At 39.8% G+C, this 21,421-nt stretch overlaps 1 protein-coding gene across 5 annotated transcripts in view; it reads left to right on the forward strand.

Moving 5' to 3' along the window:
- The window catches only part of bltp3b (bridge-like lipid transfer protein family member 3B), a 148,895-nt gene that overhangs the window by 61,412 nt on the left and 66,062 nt on the right, over window positions 1-21,421 (forward strand). For all 5 annotated transcript variants that reach the window (XM_087999554.1, XM_087999555.1, XM_043713654.2 and 2 more), the window contains exons 6-12: window positions 509-649; window positions 2,092-2,262; window positions 7,192-7,372; window positions 12,524-12,607; window positions 13,756-13,920; window positions 15,544-15,701; window positions 19,028-19,169. In XM_087999554.1, the coding sequence (XP_087855680.1) occupies window positions 509-649; window positions 2,092-2,262; window positions 7,192-7,372; window positions 12,524-12,607; window positions 13,756-13,920; window positions 15,544-15,701; window positions 19,028-19,169 (1,042 nt within the window). The remainder of the gene's footprint in view (window positions 1-508; window positions 650-2,091; window positions 2,263-7,191; window positions 7,373-12,523; window positions 12,608-13,755; window positions 13,921-15,543; window positions 15,702-19,027; window positions 19,170-21,421) is intronic.

Here is a 21,421-nt window from a genome sequence, read left to right on the forward strand (position 1 = left end):
TTGCATATAGGTGTCTATTCTGAGAAATTGAAGTAGTTAAATCGATCGTGCTGATTGATAGGATAATGAGTACAATCTTATTTCTACATTTGATATACTGTTATTATATGATAACTTGCGCTGATGGAAATTGTGCTTTCATGTATTGAAAATTCAGTAGAGTACACGAGTGCCTGATTCCAAATTCCATGACTACATTTTTATTGCAGGCTTGAGCTGACTTGTTTTCTGTTTTTATCCTGTGCAACAATTAACATATGCTCTCTATCCCTCAGTGGTACTTGAAGACTCTTCAGAGAGTCACGTGTGACAAGTACCTCTTAAATTATAGGCCACTTGGATTTCTTAGGTCAGTACAAGGTCGATGGTATTACATTTTTAAAAAAATGCCAGTGGTTTTTGTGTTTTACACAGCTATTGCCAGTTGTATTCCTGGACCCTGTTTACTTAAAAAACAAGCAGATGTTTGCTTCTGCTAGTTCGCAAATTATTTTTCTGTTCCTCTTAGGTCCTGACATTTAAGGAGATAACTTGGCAGATGATCCGAATAGAGGCAGATGCCATCCAGAGCAATGAACATGATATCCTGAGTGCGCCAGTGAGGCTCATCACAAACCAATCCAGGATGAAAGTCAGCTTAAAGCGAAGGGTACAAAAGAGTAATTTTTTATTTTATGTGGATAGAAAGAAATCAATGTCATAATGATGCAGTATTCTGCACACAGAGCACCAAAACAGTAGTAAAAAAAACAACAAATCTGGAGATCACTGCAGGTCAGACAGCATCCATGGAGAGAGAGAGCAAGCTAACGTTTCGAGTCTGTAGAGCAAAAGTTAACTTGCTCTCTTATCTTGGATGTTGTCTGTGATCTCAAGCATTTGTTGTGTTCAGTACAGATTCCAGCATCTGCAGTAATTTGTTCCAGCATAGTGAAGAAATGCACTGAAGTGACTGAGTGACTTTTGGAGTATAACATGCAATTCTGGTGTCCCCTGCCCTGGCTATAGAAAGGATGTTGTGAAACTTGAAAAGGTTCAGAAAAGATTTATGAGGACATTGGGAGGTTTGAGATATAGGGAGAGACTGAATAGGCCAGGACTATTTTTTTCTAGAGCTTCGGAGGCTGAAAGGTGACCTTATTGAAGTTTGTAAAATCATGAGGGCCATGGATAGGCTAAATAGGCAAGGTCTTTATCCCAGGATGGGAGAGTCCAAAACTTAAGGGCACAGGTTTAAGGTGAGAAGGGAAAGGTATAAAAGGGACCTAAGGGGCAATGATTCCTAGCAGAGGGTGGTAAGTGTATGGAATGAGCTGTCAGAATAGGTAGTAGATTACAGCATGTAAAAGGCATTGGGATGGGTATATGAAGAGGAATATGGGCCAAATCCTGGCAAATCAGACTAGATTTATACAGAGTTTCTGGTTGGCATGGGAAAGTTGGATCAAAGTGTCTGTTTCCATGACTGTGATCTAAATATAACGCTACTGTTTAAATTCATCAGACCCCTGCAAACCCTCTAATAAAACTGGCTAAATTTGTCATGATATATTTGGAAGAATTTTAGTGATATTTGCGAATGCGTCTCTAAGACGTTCATAGTATGAAAAGACTTGATAGTGGTTGTTTGCCTTGGTATAATGCTGAAGTTTACACCTGCAGCCAGAGGGCATTACAGTATTAATCAAGATTTTTGCTGATTTCACACTTATGTTGTTCCCAGGCTTTCTGATTATCTGTTCAGTGGCATTTAAGATGAAATGTTATGAAAATTTCCAATGCCTTTAGCTTCCATTTTTGTGCCGTCCTCCTGTTTTCTATGTTTTTATGTTTTACCATTTTGAAGCCATTTCAGTCTGAATATCCCAGGTATTAAAATCAGATGATGAAATATGAAAATCAGTGGGGTTTTTTAAACGACTTTGTGACAACGTGTAATCGTACTTTCATCCTTGTGTCTTTTTTTTTCACTGATATTTTCCTACTTCGTCAATGCTCGGAACATTTTTCAGTGGAATGTGTTTGATGCAACTTGATGCATCAGATCTCAGAAATTATAGACTTATGATTTTTATTTTCTTATTTGAACAGCTAAAGGATTGTAATGTGGTGGCATCAAAGCTGGTACTTATTTTGGATGATTTGTTGTGGGTTTTGACTGATTCTCAGTTGAAGGCAATGGCACAGTATTCTAAATCTTTGAGTGAAGCCATAGAAAAGTCTGCACAGCAAAGGAAGAGTATGGCTTCTGAACCAACGCAGGTCTGTATTTAGTTATTTTGTTTTTGATCTTTATTCGTCAGTAGCAAATGTCAATGGTATTAAGCATACATAAATTGCTGACCAAGGCTTGTGATTGGTGCATTAGTAGGAGTAGCAGTGAAAACCTAAGCATGTGCATTTTTAATGGCTTTAAGCCTGACAGGGACCTTGAGTGTGTCATTTGCATTTCTTTCTTGTAAATGTTATAGGTTTAAATTTTAATGTCATTGAATGAAAACCAATGGCAGAATGACAAATGCTCAAGATGAATCTTTTATATTGTAAATATTAATGACTGAGCAATATTGGGAACCAACTGCATCACTTACAGCATTGCATATATCCAGGAGTGTACCAAAGCACGCGATCCTTTAAGGGCTGCCTATTGCCAAAGCTGAGAATAAAATGCTGGTGATTTGTAAGTTGTCTGAGCCCCAAGATAAAATAAATGCCATTACTTCAATCCTAGAATTAAGTTACCAACTAAGATATAATATATTAAGTTAATGTTTTCCTTCAGTTTGTTTCTCAAAACAGTGCAACTGCTGACTGTCTGTCTGAAGAAGACGGCAATGAAATTGCTTGACTTTAATGTTTAGTAGTATTAATGGGTAATAGCTAAGCATGGAGATGCGGTGCTTACTACAGTTACAATGTTAAGTCTTTTTATGTTAGTAATTTAAAACTGGTTAAAATTGTTGAATTAAGAATAAAAACAAATTTAATGAATAGAATGGTTAGGAAATTTGTTGCTGTGATTTTGTTTCTCTCAAAAGTCACACATTTCAAATGTTTTCTGTTGAACAAAGTCGTAAAATAATGTCCTGTTCTGATCAGACCATTTGCAATTACTTCAGTTCTGTTCAGTTATTTCTATTCCTTCTTTTCCCACTTGTCTTTGGTTTTTATATTTTTATGCTTGAAGCAATTCTTTCTTAAAACAAGAAAATTATCGCAACAGGTGGTAAAATAGATGATTCAGTGATGCCAATTTATGTAATTAATGTAGATTCCATGACTTATTTTGTTATTGTTTGACAAGGTATTCTAACTATCTATTCAGTTAAATTTATATTGGCAGGATTAACATAATTGTATAATAATATATAATTTTTAGATAATTAACTAAAAAGCGGAAACTCTAGGGTAGCAATCTCCGGATTACTCCCCATGCTAGCAAGGCTAGGAACGGAGACAGTACAATTGAACACGTTGCTAAAGAATTGGTGTCAGGGTGAGGGCTTCAGATATGTGGATTATTGGGATGCCTTCCAGGGAAGATGGGACCTCTACATGAAGGAGAGTTGAACCTAACTGGAGGGGCTTCAGTATCCTGTATCCTGGCAGGGAGGTTTGACAGTGCCAGTCAGGAAGGTTTAGTGTGGCAGGGAGGTGGGAACCAGAGAGGCAGCTCAGTAAGTATAGAAACTGGGGAAGAGCTTGAATCTAAGACAAATATAGGTCAGAGGAAGAGCAGTCAGGGAGAGGTTGCTGAGCTCAGCGGAACTGGAGGCTTGGACTCTATTTGCTTCAGTGCCGGATTAAATTAGAGCCTGGATTAATGCACGCACTTATAATGTTGTTATTACAGAGACATGACTGAAAGAGGGACAGGATTGGCAGCTTGACATTACAGGATATCCATGTTTTAAATGAGACAAAGAAGGGAGTAAAAGAGGTGGAGGAGTTGCATTACTGGTTATGGAGCATATCACTGTTGAGGAAGGACACCCTGCAGGGATCTTGCAGCAAAACATTATTGTTTGAGCTCAGCAAGAGGAAAGGTGCAATCGTAATGTTGGGCTTGTACTACAGACCTCCAACTGCCAGTGGGAGATAAAGAAAGAGATATGTAGTCAGATTCTGGAAAGATTTGAAAATAACAGGATTGTTGACTGGGACTCCCATGGTGCTGGGAGTTTGGATATGGAGCAATTTATTATCTGTGTCCAGGAGGGTATTTTGAAACAATATGTTAGGGGCCATATTGGACCTGGTCTTGGGAAATAAAGCCTGACCAGGTGATCAAAGTTTTAGTGGGTGAGCATTTTGGGAGTAGTGACCATAATTCCATAAATTTTCGAATCCTTTTGGATAAGGACAAGAGTGGACCTCTGATGAAGGTGTTAAGTTGGAGTAAGGCCAATTACAACTGAATTAGGCAAGAATTAGAAAATGTGGATTGGAAATGGCTATTTGAGGGTAAATCCACATTTGGCATATGTGAGTCTTGTAAGGACCAGTTGATTAGAGTGCAGGACAGGCATGTTCCTGTGAAAATGAAGGATAGGATTTGGGGACGTTAGATGACAGGGGAAATTATCAGCTTAGGTATGCTTCCTTATTTTTAAACTAAGGTCTAGGCAAGTAAAAACCTTGAAGGGCAGTGAGAAGGTAGGAATGAGCTCAAACAGGGAGTTAGGGCTAAAAGGGGCTATGAAGTGTCCTTGGACAGCAGGGTGAAAGAGAATCCCAAGGCATTTTATACATGATAGGAACAAGAGGGTAGCTAGGAAAAGAGTAGCCCCATTTAAGGTAAAAAGGAGCAAGGGTATGAGTGGAGCCAGAGGAAATGGGCAAGCTCCTTATTGAGTACTTTACATCAGTAGTCACCAAAGTGAGGGACGTAAGGGGTGTTGAGATTAGGGAAAGGTGTGTGAATACTCTCAGGTGGGTTAGCATAATGAAGGAGGAAGTGTTGTGTGTCTTGAAATATATTAAGATAGATAGATCTACCCCAGGATATTGTGGGATAGCTGGGCCTTTACAGATAGCTTTGGTAAGGTTCCAGAGGACTGGAGAATGGCCAATGTTGTTTTGTTTAAGAAGGGAAAATGGAGATAATCGAAGAATTGCAGGCTGGTGAGCTAGACGTCAGTGGTGGGGAATCTATTGGAGAAGATACGAAGAGACAGGATTTATTCGCATTTGGAGGCGAATGGACTTGTTGGTGAGAGGCAGCATGGTTTTGTGCAGGGAAGGGCACCAATTTGATTGAGTTTTTTGAGGAGGTGATAAGAACGATTGAGACAAGGGCAGTGATTTTGTCTCCGTGGACTTTGGTAAGGCATTTGTTAAGGTGCAACATGGTAGGCTAATACAGAATGCAGAGTTTCATGGAATCTGGGATGAGCTGCCGAGATGGATACAAGACTGGCTTCGTCATAGAGGCCAGAGAGTAATGGTGGAAGAGTGCTTTTTGGAATAGAGATCAGTAACTAGTGGTGTTCCATAGGAATCGATCTTGGAACCTTTGTTGTTTGTAATATATATAAATGATCTGGAGGAAAATGCAGATGGTCTGATTGTGGTCTGCAGATGACATCAAGATCAGTAGAGTTGCAGATAGTAAGGAGGATTGTCAAAGGATACAGTACGATATAGATAGACTGGATTTGGGCAGAGAAATGGCAGATGGAGTTTAATGAGGGCAATTATGGGGTGATGTATTTTGGAAGACCAAATTCAGATGCAAATTATACAATAAATTATACAATACCCTTAGGAGGGTTGACACTGGGATCTGGGCATACAGGTCCACAGGGTTCTGAAAGTGGCAAAGTGCATAAGGTAGTCAAGAAGGCATACAGCATGTTTGCAGCCTTCAGCCAGGGCAAGTAATGTTACAGCTGCACAAAAATTTTGTTAGGCCTGTACAGTTCTGGTCACTACACTACCAGAAGGATGTGGATACTTTGGAGAGGGTGAAGAGAAGGTTTATCAAGATGTTGCCTGGTCTGGAGAGGTGGAATAAACTCAGATTATATTCACAGGAAAAACAGGGACTTAGGGGTGATTTGATAAAGGCCTAAAATTGAGAGGTATAGATGGGGTGGAAAGGCCAACTACAAGAAGGCAGAGGTTCAAGGTGAGAGGGGGAGAACTGCTGGGAACCTTTTTCACACAGCGTGATGAGTAGCTGTAACATACTGCTGCGTTAAAAGAAGACACGTTAGCAATGTTAAAGGCCTATCTTGATTGACACATGATTGGGAGGCAAACAAATGAATACAGAGGAACCTTGATTATCTGAATGCCGATTATCCGAAGGAGATCTCGAGGTCCCGATAGAAACATCACATCAAAGACGTGTTTCCAACAGTCATCTCCAAATGGCTGACCTCCTTTTCTCTCTCTCTCTCTCTCTCTCTCACACTCTCTCACACTCTCTCACACTCTCTCACACTCTCTCACACTCTCTCACACTCTCTCACACTCTCTCACACTCTCTCACACTCTCTCACACTCTCTCACACTCTCTCACACTCTCTCACACTCTCTCACACTCTCTCACACTCTCTCACACTCTCTCACACTCTCTCACACTCTCTCACACTCTCTCACACTCTCTCACACTCTCTCTCTCTCTCTCTCTCTCTCTCTGTCCCTCTCCCTACGCTTACCCTGGAGTTCTACGCAGGGGTGTACCCTACACCCCCCTTCCCCAGATAATCTCTCCAACATTGTCCTGGACAGGGCAAAGGTGGAACCTGTCAAAAAGTTGTGTGGGGGGCTGTGGCTGTGTGTGTGGATGCTGTTTGGAAACTTACCCCACAAAGGCAGTTACAGCACTACAGCAGCAGCAGTATGGTTGGTGTACAGTCCGGTTGCCCCAGAGAGGGGGGACGGACAGGGTGGGGACAGGTGGGGTGCGGTGTTCGAGGGGGATGTTGGACAGGGTTCTGGGGGCAGTGTTGGGGGCTGGGTCTCGCGCGCTGTGATGCTGCCTTACCTCCTGAATGGGGAACAGACTTTTAAAAACTCCAAGCCCCAGAGGAAAGGCATTTAATCGATTATCCGAACGCAATAGTGCCCGCTCATTTCGTTCGGTTCCCCTGTAGATACCATGCATGGGCAATAAGTATTAACAATTGGAGGGCCAAAGGACTTGTTCCTGTGCTATATTGTATTCTATATCTTTCCTTGTAGAGTACAACTCCGGTTCCTGTTTCCCAACAAGTTAGAACGACACAGGCTACAGCAGCAGCTGATCAGAATGATGCTCTTGCCAAACTCTTCAATGCCTTTGATGTCAAGGAAACGTCTCACCATTTAATTATTTCTCATTTGGATCTGCACATCTGTGATGACATTTATGTGAAGGAGAAAGGTACTGCATACATTTGTGAACCAAAAGGCTGAAATTATTAGATGGAAACCAGGAATTCTTTTCATGCTCATTGCATTTCTCAGATTTTTTTGCATTTGTGTTTGTATGGAATTTTAGTGCATTTCGTAAAATTTTTGTGTTGCAATGTCAGATTCCATTGAGCTCAGTTTGTGTTATGAAACTCAAACATGGCAAGTGTCATCGAGGTATTAATTGTTGGAAGTATATCGGGAAAATGTTTTTATGAAGAATCTGAAGCGATAGACTCAATTCTTCTTTTTGGAGATGACGTATTTTAATTTGCTATTGTAGGCATCTGAGCATGTATTCCAAATAATAGATTGCAAATGAAATACAGATGAGGATAATAGTTTGTATGTAACTCTGGCTTATTGAATAGATTGTACATCCTCAGTGTGTAAATGTAAATCAGAATAAATTTTACATAAACTTAATTTGGCATTTAATGACTGGTAAGCATCAATGCTGAATTTTACAGCCAGACCAATTAGGCTGCTTCATGTATATTTGCTAGCCACTCATAGGTGAGTTTGTTTTGCAGGATCCATCTTGCTAACCAATCTGAATTCTATAGTGTTCATTCCCAAAGACAATTTGAATCCTTCATTGAGGATGGTATCTTGTTAATTATGGAAATTAATTTTAAAATGCGATGTGAGCAATCATAGCTCATCAGTTTAGGTAAGATGACACTTTCCCTCCTGTCTTCACTGCTCCAAATATAACTGCCCTAAAAATAACTCCAAGTTACAAGAATGTAATTGCAAGCTTTTTGGACCTAATGATTTGCATCATTTGAAAAGCAACCTCCTACCACCGTGAAAATAATGAATTTATCTTTGACAAGTTTATACCCCTTTGTTTCACTATTAAGATTTACATTGAAATAGTAGGATCGCTATGTCTTGCATATACCTGCTGTATACCATTAATTATTATCAATATAGTCTCTTCTTGATTGCTTTCTTTCAAGAACATAAGGTTCGCTCATTCTACTTTAGAACTCAGAACTGACAATAGAAGTCAGTCTCATAGTAGTGTTTGTGATGGAAACTAGAAATGCTATTTGAAATGTCTTTCATCGGTTTGCTTGTTTCCTTTTAATTATGGCTGGATTTACGAAATTGAGTGTGTCGACACCACAAAATTCATTGAAATTTAACAACTAGTTTAATTCATGGGTTGTGTTTGTCACTTTTTTTGGCTTCTTGTGTGTGAAGTATCTAAAACATAACTTTTAAGTGTCAACCTTCTGTTTGGGTTAATTTTGGATTTTATCCAGCTCATTTTATATAATCTCTGCTGCCTCATCAAACTTTCCTGTGAGACAGTTCAATGTATTTAAGACCGTAATGGCATAAATAAGACCAGAAGAGCTCTTGTAAAACAGTGGTAATGTTCCTGTCTCTGAATCAGAAAGTCTGCTCTGCACTGGAGAGATGAAATTCAAATTGGGTAACCGCTTCCCCAGAACACCTATGCGATGTCCAATAAAATGACTCAGAACTTCTAGTTGCTTGCCACTGCAACACGCCATCATGTTCCCATGCTAGTATTTCTGATTCAGGCCTGCTGCAGCACTCCAGTGAACTGTAACATAGACTGAAGGATCAACATCACCTCTTTCGTATAGATAGTGTATAGCCCTCAGCACTCAATATTGAATTTAGAGTGTAACTCCTTCCTTCCTATTTATTACCCATTCCCTCACCCTGCAAAAAAAAAATTACAGGAACAGGCCCTTCAGCCCTCCAGGCCTACGCAGATCCAGATCCTCTATCTAAATCTGTCACCTATTTTCTAAGGGTCTGTATCCCTCTGCTCCCTGCCCATTAATTTATCTGTCTAGATACATCTTAAATGATGCTATCGTGCCTACCTCTACCATCTTTGCTGGCAACACGTTCGTGGCACCTCCCACCCTCTGAAGAACTTTCCACGTATGTCTCCCTCAAACCTTTCCCCCCTCACCTTTAACTTGCGACCTCTAGTAATTGAGTCCCCCACTTTGGGGGGGGGGGGGGGGGAAGCTTCTTACCATCCACCCTGTCAATACCCCTCATGATTTTGCGGAACTCACTCAGGTCTCCCCATAACCTCCGTCTTTCTAATGAAAATAATCCTAATCTACTCAACCTCTCTTCATAGCTCGTGTCCTCCATACCAGGCAACATCCTGTTGAACCTCCTCTACACCATCTCCAAAGCATCCACATTCTTTTAGTAATGTGGCGACCAGAACTGTACGCAGTATTCCAAATGCGACCAAACCAAAATCCTATACAAATGTAACATGACCTGCCAACTCCTGTACTCAATATCCTGTCCGATGAAGGAAAAAATGCCGTGTGCTGCCTTGACCACTGTATCGATCTGTGTTGCCACCTTCAGGGTACAATGGACCTGAACACCCACATCTCTCTGTACATCAATTTTCCCCAGGGCTTTTCCACTTGCGGTATAGTTCACTTTTGAATTGCATCTTCCAAAATGCATCACCTTGCATTTGGCCAGATTGAACTCCATCTGCCATTTCTCTGCCCAACACTCCAATCTATCTATGTTCTGTTTCATTCTCTGACACTCCCCTTCACTATCTGCTCTTCCACCAATCTTAATGTCATCTGCAAACTTGCTAATCAGACCACCTATATCATCTTCCAGATCCTTTATGTATATCACAAACAACAGTGATCCCAGCATTGATCCCTGTGGAACACCACGGGTCACAGTTCTCCATTTTGAGAAACTCCCTTCACTACTATTCTCTGCCTCCTATTGCCCAGCCAGTTCTGTATCCATCTAGCTAGTACTTCCTGGACCCCATGCGACTTCACTTCCTTCATCAGCCTACCATGGAGAACCTTATCAAATGCCTTACTGAAGTGCACGTATATGACATCTACAGTCCTTCCATCATCGTTCGACTTGGTCACTTCCTCAGAGAATTCTATTAAATTGGTAAGACATGACCTTCCCTGCACAAAAATATATTGTCTATCACTGATAAGGCCATTTTCTTCCAAATATAAATAGATCCTATCCTTCAGTATCTTCTCCTGCAGCTTCCCTCCCACTGACGTCAAACTCACCGATCTGTAATTACCTGGATTATCCCTGCTATCCTCCTTAAACAAAGGGATAATATCAGCATTCTGCAGTCCTCTGGGACCTCACCCGTGTTCAAGGATGCTGCAAAGATATCTGTTTAGGCCCAAGCTATTTCCTCTCGCTTTCCTCAGTAAACTGGGATAGATCCCATCCAAACCTGGGGACTTGTCCACCTTAAAAATCATGAGGGGTGTGGATAGGATAAATAGACAAAGTCTTTTCCCTGGGTGGGGGAGTTCAAAACTAGAGGGCATAGGTTAAGAGTGAGGGGGGAAAGATATAAAAGAGACATAAGGGGCATCTTTTTCATGCAGAGGGTGGTACTTTTATAGAATGAGCTGCCAGAGGAAGTGGTGGAGGCTAATGAAGTTGCAACATTTAAAAGGCATCTGGATGGGCATATGAAGGGTTTGGAAGGATATGGACCAGTTGCTGGCAGGTGGGACTAGATTGGGTTGGGATATCTGGTCGGCATGGACGGGTTGGACCGAAGGGTCTATTTCCTCTGTACATCTCTATGACTCGATAATGCCTTTTAGAATACCCATCACTTCCTCCCTCCTAATGCCCACTTGATACAGAGTAATTGAATATCTAACCCTAACCTCAACATCCATCATGTCCCTCTCCTTGGTGAAGGTTGCTCCCAGCACAGTCAAAGCACTTTCCATTATTCACACTTAATATTAGCACCATTGAGCATTTGTCTTCCTCCCAGTTTATTCTAAGTAGTCCCTTTGTTTGCTTTTTTCCCCCATCTGTCAGCACTGTCACCATGTATTCTTCTCACTCTTTTCTCCAACACCCTGTCATTATCATAAATACTACCATTTCTCAGCTACTTGCAGTTCTGGCAAATGGTCACTAGTCTCACAGTATTGTTATTTTTCTCTCTACAGATCCTGTCAGAACTGCTGAATTTCTCTAGCACTTGGTTTAGTTTGAGTCAGAAGGCCTGGGTTCAAATTCCACTTGTTTCAGAAATATGTTAAGGCACATCTGGACAAGTTGATTTAAAAGAAACTCTTGTTTGGGAGGTGTTGGTCCAGTGATAATGTCACTGGACTAGTAATGCAGAGTCTTGAATGCTCTGGGGATATGGGTTCAAATACCACCAGGGCTGATGGTGACATTTAAATTCTAAGGAACATTTAAATTCAATGTTAAGTGTCCTTACCTCTGGGCTAGAAAACCTGAATTTGAGTCCCACCTGCTCCAGAGGTGTGTCATAACTTGCCTGACCAGGTTGATTTAAAAATATCTGAGCAACCAACCCAATATCGCACCAACCCAGTAAGATCATGGTTGAACCACCAGCTCATAGTCTTGATTGTTCTCCATATCTCTCTTTTTTTACCCTTGATATCCAACGATCTATTAATTTCTGTCTTAATGATGCTCCTTGACTGAGTACCCACAGGCATCTTAGAAAGAGAATTCTAAAGATTCATTAAACTAAATGGAGTAATATCTCATCAGTTCTAAATATCTGACAGTTTATCCTGAAACTATCCATTCTAGCTCTTGAGTCTCCAAACTGGGAAATAACCTCTCAGCATCCACTTCTCAAGCCTGTCAAGAATTTTGTTTGCTGTATAGTTTCTCATTTTTCTAAATTTCAAAGTTGGCCTAATCCAATTATTTTAGTCCTAAATCCAAATCAGAAATATCTTGCCCAATAAAATCCTTGTCTATAACCAGGATTTACTTCAACTTCCCACCAGATTAAGCTTGTTTAATGGCCTTTTAGACAGAATGTTATCAAAGACTTCCTGGACATCCGTTGTTTCCAATTACTGATATTTAGTCAAACACATATAACTATGCAGGTAAAGCTGACCCTTTGTCAAAATTGGAATCCCAAAGTCTAGAGTTTAGTAGATGTGGGTGAATTGTTTGCTTGCTCACTAATTGATGGAGAGGATCGCAGTTAAAGAAAATAAAATATGATTCTAATATTGTTCTTCTAAATTTTCTGATATAGTTCCAGTAATTTTTATTTTTGAACATTTATTTACAGGATTTCCAAAACAAATCACAGGTGGAGCCATGCAGTTGTCTTTTACGCAGATTACAGTGGATTATTATCCTTATCACAGAGCAGGTATATTATTAAAATGCAATGAAACTTCTAAAGTGTTAATTTTCAAATCTCTGCTTGATATCATTGCACCACCTCTCTTCAACCACTTCTACATCTTAATGTTTATGTGTCTGCCTTGTCTCTCGAACACACTCCCTCAGCTCCTCCTGTATTGGTAACCCCTTTGAAAGCACATTCAAAACTGAAAGCTTATTTTTTTCAGCCCTGCTTTGTCATTTTCCTAATAATTACCATTATTGTTGCTTATATCTAATTCTCCAATAACAAACATTTGCATTTACATTGCACTTTTAGTCCAGAAAAATATTCTAAGGCACCTAGCTGAAGCATCAATTAACTTGACAATCAGCATTAGCAACGTGATTAAAGGCTTAGACAAAATGATGGATTTTAAATAATACTTAGAGGAAAGCTATTTAAGGAGAGGACTCTAGAGCTTGGAACTAGTTAGTTAAAGGCATGCTGGCGAATAGCAGATGGAGTGAAGGGCACATGCGATACATAGGCTTCAGAAGTTTATTGGAATCAGGGAGGTGAAGGAAGCCATAACTGATTTTAAACATGATGAAAATTTTTAACTTGAAGCAATGGGGATAGCAAGAGCTAATGTAGATCAGCTAACTTGAGTAATGGATACACAGGGCTTGGCATGGATTTGGATTCAGGTACTGGAGTATCAAGTAATGCTTAAGGGTTGGGTTTGAAGATGGAAAGTGAGCAGGGTGAAAATTTGTGTCGTTTAGTGTGTATTGCCAGAAGCACACATGCCAGTTCAAAATCTGAGCTAGCAGCAATATTATGGAGGTGGAAATAAGCAACCTATGTAGTGAAAAGCATTTTGGATCAGAAGTTCAATTTTATGCCATGCAAGATGTGAAGATTGCAAACATCATTGACCAGGTGATTGATGGTAATAGTTGACATAGTTGGGAATAATGGTTGAAGAAGTTCACAATGTCTACCAGTGGGGACCTCAGAGCAATGACAATTAACAGCCATACCAACTCACTGCTCCCCAACCCGAAAAGGAATGTGATATTTTGTGGTTTGGGCAAGAAAGGTAATGTTGAAGCCTTTGATATATAAAAAATAATAGATGAGACGTGAAGTTCCTGGTTTGACCACATGTTTTGTAAAATAATGTGCAGGAGACAGCTGCCAGCATTGGATGTATTATAATGAATCAACAAAAACGAGATCAATGTGGGCAAAGGAGTTACTGAACGAATTCAAATCCAATGTTGAAATGCTAAAACAAGCAGTGAAGGATTACACGAAAACAAAACCTCCTTCACCTCCGCAGATATTAATAGGTAGGTGCATCTTTTATTCTTTAAAGGCAAATTTTTCTAATATTGGGAGGGGAAGTGGTCTGAACATGCTGACAGTTAATATAGATAGTTCCAGTTATCTATGCCAAATATTGATTCAAGTTATAATTTGCAGTGCTGACCATGATAGATTTAGGACAAAATAGACACAAGATTTGTATGTGTCTATCTGTATATGGTAAGCATGCTTTGCTGAAGACAAAGTTCCGAGCAATACTTAATTAAAAGCCTTTCTCTTAAATATGCTCTCAGATGTATTTGTATAACAAAAGAACCACTTCACACTTCTCTCACTGTCAAACATGAGATCCAAACTTTGACTTGGCAAAATCAACAAAAATACTTTGCTATTTCTGCTTATTAAATTTTCCTTCCTTGATTTGCCTTGCACCATAAAGTGCTAGAAAATAGCCCAAAAAAAAACAATTGGAACCAAAATGACTTACAGAATTGTAAGGTCTTTCATGTTCTTTAGGTTCCATGCTGAAGAGAAAATGTTAAAAAAGCAAAATTTTTACCAGCCATGTTTTCTAATTGTGACCATGTAAACATTTTGTTACTTTTATGTCTCTACTTATTTGAGGTAATGCCTGACAGATATTTGCTTGCCAGAGGAACTTTCAAACATTTTAATTGTAAATGATCTATATTTGTCCTACTTATAGAACATTTAGAGCAAAAACAATTTATCAGAGCAAAAATAATTTCATAGACCAATTGCTGTGACTTAACAAGTTGAATATTTATTGAGTCATCATCATAAAGCATGAAACAGACACTTCCGTTAAACTAGTTCACATCAACCATGTTCCCAAACTAAACTGGTCTCATCTGCCTGCGTTTGACCTAAATCTCTCCAAACATTGCCTTTTCATGTACTTATCCAATATCTCTTAAACATTATAACTCTACCTATATCCACCACTTCGTCTGGCAGTTCATTCCACACACTAATTGCTCTCTGTGTAAAACAAAAAATGCTCCTTTGGTCCTTTTTAAATATTTGTCCTTGCACTTTGAAAATATGTCCCCCAGTTTTGAACTTCCCCACCTTAGGGAAAAGGCCTCTGGTAATCACCTTGTCAATGCCCCTCAAGGTTTCATCAACCTCAATAAGGTCACACCTCAACCTTCTACCCTTCAGTGAAAAACATCTCCGTCTATCCAGCCTATTTTTGTAACTCAAACCCTCTGTTCCTGTAAACATCCTAGTAAATCTTTTCTGAATTCTCTCCAGTTTCGTAATATCCTTCCTGTAACAAGGTGAACAGAGCTGGACACCTATTCTGGAAGAGGCTTCACCAATGTTCTGTACAACCTCAACATGATTTCCCCATTCCTTTATTCAGAGGTCTGAGCAATGAAGGCAAACGTACTAAACACCTTCTTAACCACCTTGTCTACTTGCAATGCAAATTTCATGAATTATGTACCTGAACCCCTAGGTCCCTCCTCTGCAGGCCCTACCAAGAATTGTGTAAATCCAACCTTTACTTATTTTACCAAAATACAATACCTCACATTTATCCAAATTAAACTCCATCTGCCACTCCACGGCTTTTGGTCTACATGTTCTTTCATGTCCATACTTTGAATTTATTGCAGAGACCACTCTCAAACAAAAACCTGTAACAACAGGTAAAGAACAAATGTCAAAAGGAGCCAGTCTTGCAACTACTCCACCTTCAACTAATCAACAGCCAAAGACAAAATTGTTGTCCAGTTGTTTTGTATTCAGAGTGGAAGATTTAAATATTTATCAGGTGAGAACAAGATGTCTTGGAGCTTGAACTTATTCAAAGTATGTAATATCTGTAATATGTGACTAGGATTTAACATAAAAACAAATCCAGCAAGATTGTAATTTTGTGAAGAAACCATTAACCAAACATTCGCTGGGCAGACAGAACATAGATAGTAGTTTCACATGGGGACCGTGTAGAATGCCTACTGCACATTATGAAAGAATTGCCTGGAAAATTGACTTTTCTGCTAGGCAATTTGGTACCCTCTGAAAGTTTCCATTTAGATTGGAATCTATGGAGGATTCCTTTGAAATTAAATTAAGTAGTTTACTCAGGAAAGATTAGACTTAGTCTAACTCCTGTGCAACAGTCCCGATACTTACCTCTCACACCCCAACTCCACATCTTCTCTCCCCCCCCCCCCCCCCCAACCTAAAGCCAGACCCAACTTGACACACCCTCCCACCCACTCTGACCAACCCTAAACACTGCATCACTTTGCCGTCTTACACTCTAGTTCCCTTCCCAACTGGCACCTTATCTGGCACGCTATCACCTACCCTGTTGGCACCCTATGCACCTGATCAATTTGGCACCCTATCCCCCAAAACTTAACATCACACTTAGCTAATGTATTTCTAATTTGACAGGCAACTGTCAAATTTAAATTTCAGCATGCAGAACTTGATGCCATGTAAAAGGGTGGTGTGGATGGTTTGCTTTCCCTGGTAGTTGTGCACTCAAAAAAGAACTGTTTCAATGAAAGTACGGCTCTGCATTTCTGGGGGAGCCCTGTCAGAAATGCACAGCCTCCTTTCGTAAGCAAGAAGGACGACAATAAGATTGCCGCTCCCTGGAAAATCCAACCACATTTAACATTTTATATACCATGTAAATTTCTTGAATTTTCCTGAGAGTAAAACTCAGAAATCAGATTTTATGCATTATAATCAATCAAAATAGTAAAGCTCATCACATGTAGCTGCTAAACTTTTTCTCATTCTGTTACCTCAGTTAAGAGCAGTTTTAAACATAATAAGAAGTCAGCATGGTTTTGAATGTTTTTAGGTCATCCTTTACTTGGAAATCTTCGAGATGGTAACTAAGCTGACGCATGAGAATATTTCAGTGAATAAAGCTTACTTGGATTTTTAAAAGCATTATGACAAGGTTTTATGATGCTAGAAAGTGAGGTTATTATTTAATGGTTACAATTACTGGAATGGTTTGACAAGTATTTTGACAACAAAGGATGTGATATGTTGATAAATGGAAGGTACTTAGCTTGCCTAACCAGTGTATGGGTTTTGCAAGGTGCTCTGCTGGAGCAAATATTACTTGTAATCTGTCAGTGATAATTTTGAGCAGGTATCTATAACATTTGTATTAAATGGGGATCAGTTAGTACAGTTGACTGGACAGCTGGGGTGTAGAGTAATGCCAACAGCATGGGTTCAATTCATGCAGAGTCATTAAAAAAAACTCCAACTGCCAAATCCTGTATGTCATTCAGGGGAGGAAGCTCATGCTTTTACCCAGTCTGGCTTATATGTTTCCAGTTCAGGCCAGGTATTAATATCCTTGGAGAAACCTAGTAATAGCCAATAAATACTGCTTTGCTACTGTCACACACATTTCAAAACAACAAAGATATATCTGTAAAAGCTTTAATACTTTAGAACAGTCAGAATGGCCAGTTGTCTTGTGCATCATACAAAGTTGAGTTTATGATGCAGGTAGAAAGAGGATCAGGCCATTTAGCCCTTCGAACTTGTTCCTCCATTTAGGTTTTGGCTAATCTTTGCCTCTACTTGTTTTACTATTCTTAGTTCTGTTTCTCCTACCTTAGAAAAATCAGTTGATCTCAGTATTGAAAAAGTTAATGATACAATGTCCATAGCTTATGGGCGGAAAAAGTTCTACATTTCCATGACTAATGACTAAGAAACAAGGCATTAGATGATAGATTAAATATATTTACGTGTCTCTTTTTACACAATGGCATATAACCGATTTTCCATGAGTGTCACATTTTAGGTATCAGTTCAGATGTCAGATTTGCCTAAATTTTATTTTAACAAAATGAAAAGAAAACTAATCTTTCAAAGTTTGTGCGAAGATTTGTAGCTCGGGAGCTCGTTGCTGTGGTTCTGTTCGCCGAGCTGGAAGTTTTTGTTGCAAATGTTTCGTCCCCTGGCTAGGTGACATCATCAGTGCTTGGGAGCCTCCTGCGAAGCGCTTCTTTGATGTTTCCTCCGGTGTTTATAGTGGTCTGTCCCTGCCGCTTCCGGTTGTCAGTTTCAGCTGTCCGCTGTAGTGGTTGGTATATTGGGTCCAGGTCGATGTGTTTGTTGATGGAGTTTGTGGATGAATGCCATTCACATGGCATGGCATTCATCCACAAACTCCATCAACAAACACATCGACCTGGACCCAATATACCAACCACTACAGCGGACAGCTGAAACTGACAACCGGAAGCGGCAGGGACAGACCACTATAAACACCGGAGGAAACATCAAAGAAGCGCTTCGCAGGAGGCTCCCAAGCACTGATAATGACGCCTAGCCAGGGGACGAAACGTTTGCAACAAAAACTTCCAGCTCGGCGAACAGAACCACAACAGAAAACTAATCTGCGACGAGTGAGTAGGAATGAAAACTACTCAAGTGTTCAATCTAAAGCATTGTTATTGGTTAAGCTTTGCAACATGATCAAAACAAATTACAGTACTTGTTTTAAAAAATGTAGTCATATTACAGCATTTTTCTTTGTATCCCACATGCTGTTGACAAAGTTTCCAGGCAGAGTTGGAGTTCTGTACTATATAGCCATAACCCATACCTGGTGGAATTCACAAGTTGCAGATATTAACTTGCAACAAGCAGTTGCATCATAAATTTTTTCTTCTTTGATGCAGAAGAAGACTGACCATTTTGATTGACCTAAATTATTCAACTTTTTACAACTGTGCTTTTGTTGCCTTCAAATGTGTGTAACAGTATGAAAGTAGTATTTATTGCCTATTACTAGGTTTCTCCAAGGATATTAAGAATTTATCACCCGGCCTGAACTGGAAACACACAAGTCAGACTGGGTAAAAGCATGAGCTTTCTTCCCTGAATGATAGACAGGATCTAGGGGTTGCAGTTTTTTATGACTGTTGGGGAATTCCCATCACCATTTTATGGTGCTCACTCATAAGTAATTACTTTTATTTTGTTCAATTTACAACTAGCTGGAGTGGAATTAGAACCCTCTTTTTGGTGCTCTGAAGTTTTATACGACTGGTGATGTCACTATTTGGATCATTTCATAAAATTTTTAACTTGATCCACCTACAGGTTTCTACAGCTGATCAGCGTCGAGATTCCCCTAAAGCTATGATCTGCTGCAATAAGAAGTCTTTATATCTTCCATCAGAGATGGCAGCTATTCATATTGAATTCACTGAATATTATTTTCCAGATGGGAAAGATTTTCCTAGTAAGAATTTATGTTCAACTAAATTGTACTTTGTAAGCATTTTCATGTATGCTGGTTGAAAAGGATTTGCAAGCTAATGCTGTTGCGATGTAGTTTTTGAACTGAGATGAGAAAGTGGATGAGGTTTCTTTGAAGTTGAAATAGCTATAATATGTCTGTAATGACTAATTTGATTCGAAGTTTTTTATGAGGTCTGTAGGTGAGAGTAATTGATTTGATGTAGTCTGTTTTGACTTCAAGGATTTTGATAAGGTCCCACATGGACACTGTTTTTGTACTCCAAGATTTTGGATTGCTTTGCCATTATGTTTGTAGATAATATGCAAATTGGTGGGTTGGTAAATATTATAGAGGATAACCTTCGATTACAGGAAGATTATAAGCTGGTAAGATGGACACTGTCCAAGTAGGACCTTATCAAAGTCCTTCACTCCAGATAAACATGTGATGATGTATTTGGACAGGACAAACAAGCAAGGGAATACATGATGAATGATAAGACCCTGAGAATCACCTAAAGGGACCTTGGTGTGCATGTACATTGGCTCCTTAAGGTTTCAGGACAGGCGGATAAAATGGTTAAGAAGGCACATGAGATACTTGCCCTTATTAGTCGAGGCAAAGAATTTAAGAGCAGGAGGATTCTCGTTCCTGGAACTATTCTTGTAAATCCTTTCTACACTGTCCCCACTGTGTTCCTATTTTTCCTATAATGTGGCATCTGCAACTGTAGACTATAGGTGAAAATGAGGACTGCAGATGCTGGAGATTAGAGTCAAGATTAGAGTGATGCTGGAAAAGCACAGCAGGTCAGGCAGCATCCGCGGAGTAGGAAAATCGATGTTTCGGGCAGGAGCCATTCATCCGGAATGTAGACTATACTCCAGCTGAAGTCTAATATGTCTTTTGTGCAGGTTCAGCAGGACCTCCCTGCTCTGGAACTGTATGCTTTATTAATGACTGTTTTCACCTGTCCTGCCACCTTCAATGATCTGTACATATTGTAGGTACAGGAATATGCAATTCTGTCCCTCAAACCTGCTCCACCGTATTTTTTTACAGAAGTCTAGTGCTTGGTGTAGATCTTGAGAATACTTTTCAGGATTATTTGTGAGAATCCATTAGACGCTGACCTAGTCATATTCTTGATCATTATTTGATAACAATCCTCGTCAATGAAAAAATGCTTCAAAGAATTTTAATGTAATTTGAACTCTTACTGATTGATGTTACCCATTGATCCCACTCATCTCATTTATGACCATCCAGTAAACTGCAATATAATTTATTTCGTAGCATTTCTTTGTTGTTCCAAAGAACGATGCAATTTACCAGCGTATGTTTCACTTTCCAATGAATCAAAATTGTGATGCATGTTCTTAAAAATAGATTGTTATTGGGTGTTTGTTCTGCATCACGAGGTGATACCATAGCTGTTCTTATTTAATGCTTAAATCCTTCTCTGTTGAAATGTCACCCGGAAGGTAGATAATCAGGTGGGTTGACATTGGGAAATTCCCTGCCACAACAGGAATCAAGTTCTTAGCAGGAATGTTTTCCCACCCTGCTCCCAATTCAGACACTTAAGTGGTCCGTTGACAACACCGATGGAGCTCCTTTCACCACCATCACAATTAATTCTGTTCCTGGCTAGTGAGAGCACTTGCAGCCTTCACAACTTATGCAACAGGCTTGTCTGTCTGCTAGGCTGGGGAAAAATGAGAATGTTCAGGAAGTGGCTACTGAAAGCTAACACTCTCTCCCGACAACCTTTGCCATGCAATTTCACCCTCGTCCCAATTGGTTACTTCCTGTGTTTGAATTCCTAGTCTTTGCATTACTTTGCCACGAACAGTTACTACTAATAAAGCCAAAAATGCAGCTCTCAAGAGCTGCTAGCTGCTCTTCTTGGACGTGATCGCTGTTTGACCACCTGCGTGTCTGATAAATGCATGATCCAGTATAATTTTGTTCCTATTAGTTGGTGGCAGAGGGAGCCTGACCATTTTTTTTACACTCACCCCTACATACAGAGTCATAGTATCCCTACAGTGTGGGAGCTGGCCACTCAGCACATCAAGTCCACACCGACCCTCCAAAGAGCATCCCATCCAGACCTAAAACACCCCCCTCCCCCTTACCCTCTCCCCATAAACCTGCATTTCCCATGGCTAATTCACCTAGCTTGCACATCACTGGACACTAAGGGGCAATTTAGCATGATCAATCCGCCTAACTGGCACATCTTTAAA

The sequence above is a fragment of the Chiloscyllium plagiosum genome, unplaced genomic scaffold (genome assembly GCF_037043375.1).
Source record: "Chiloscyllium plagiosum isolate Xiang-an unplaced genomic scaffold, Cpla_swu_hap1 HiC_scaffold_23, whole genome shotgun sequence".
Taxonomy (NCBI): Eukaryota; Metazoa; Chordata; class Chondrichthyes; order Orectolobiformes; family Hemiscylliidae; genus Chiloscyllium; species Chiloscyllium plagiosum.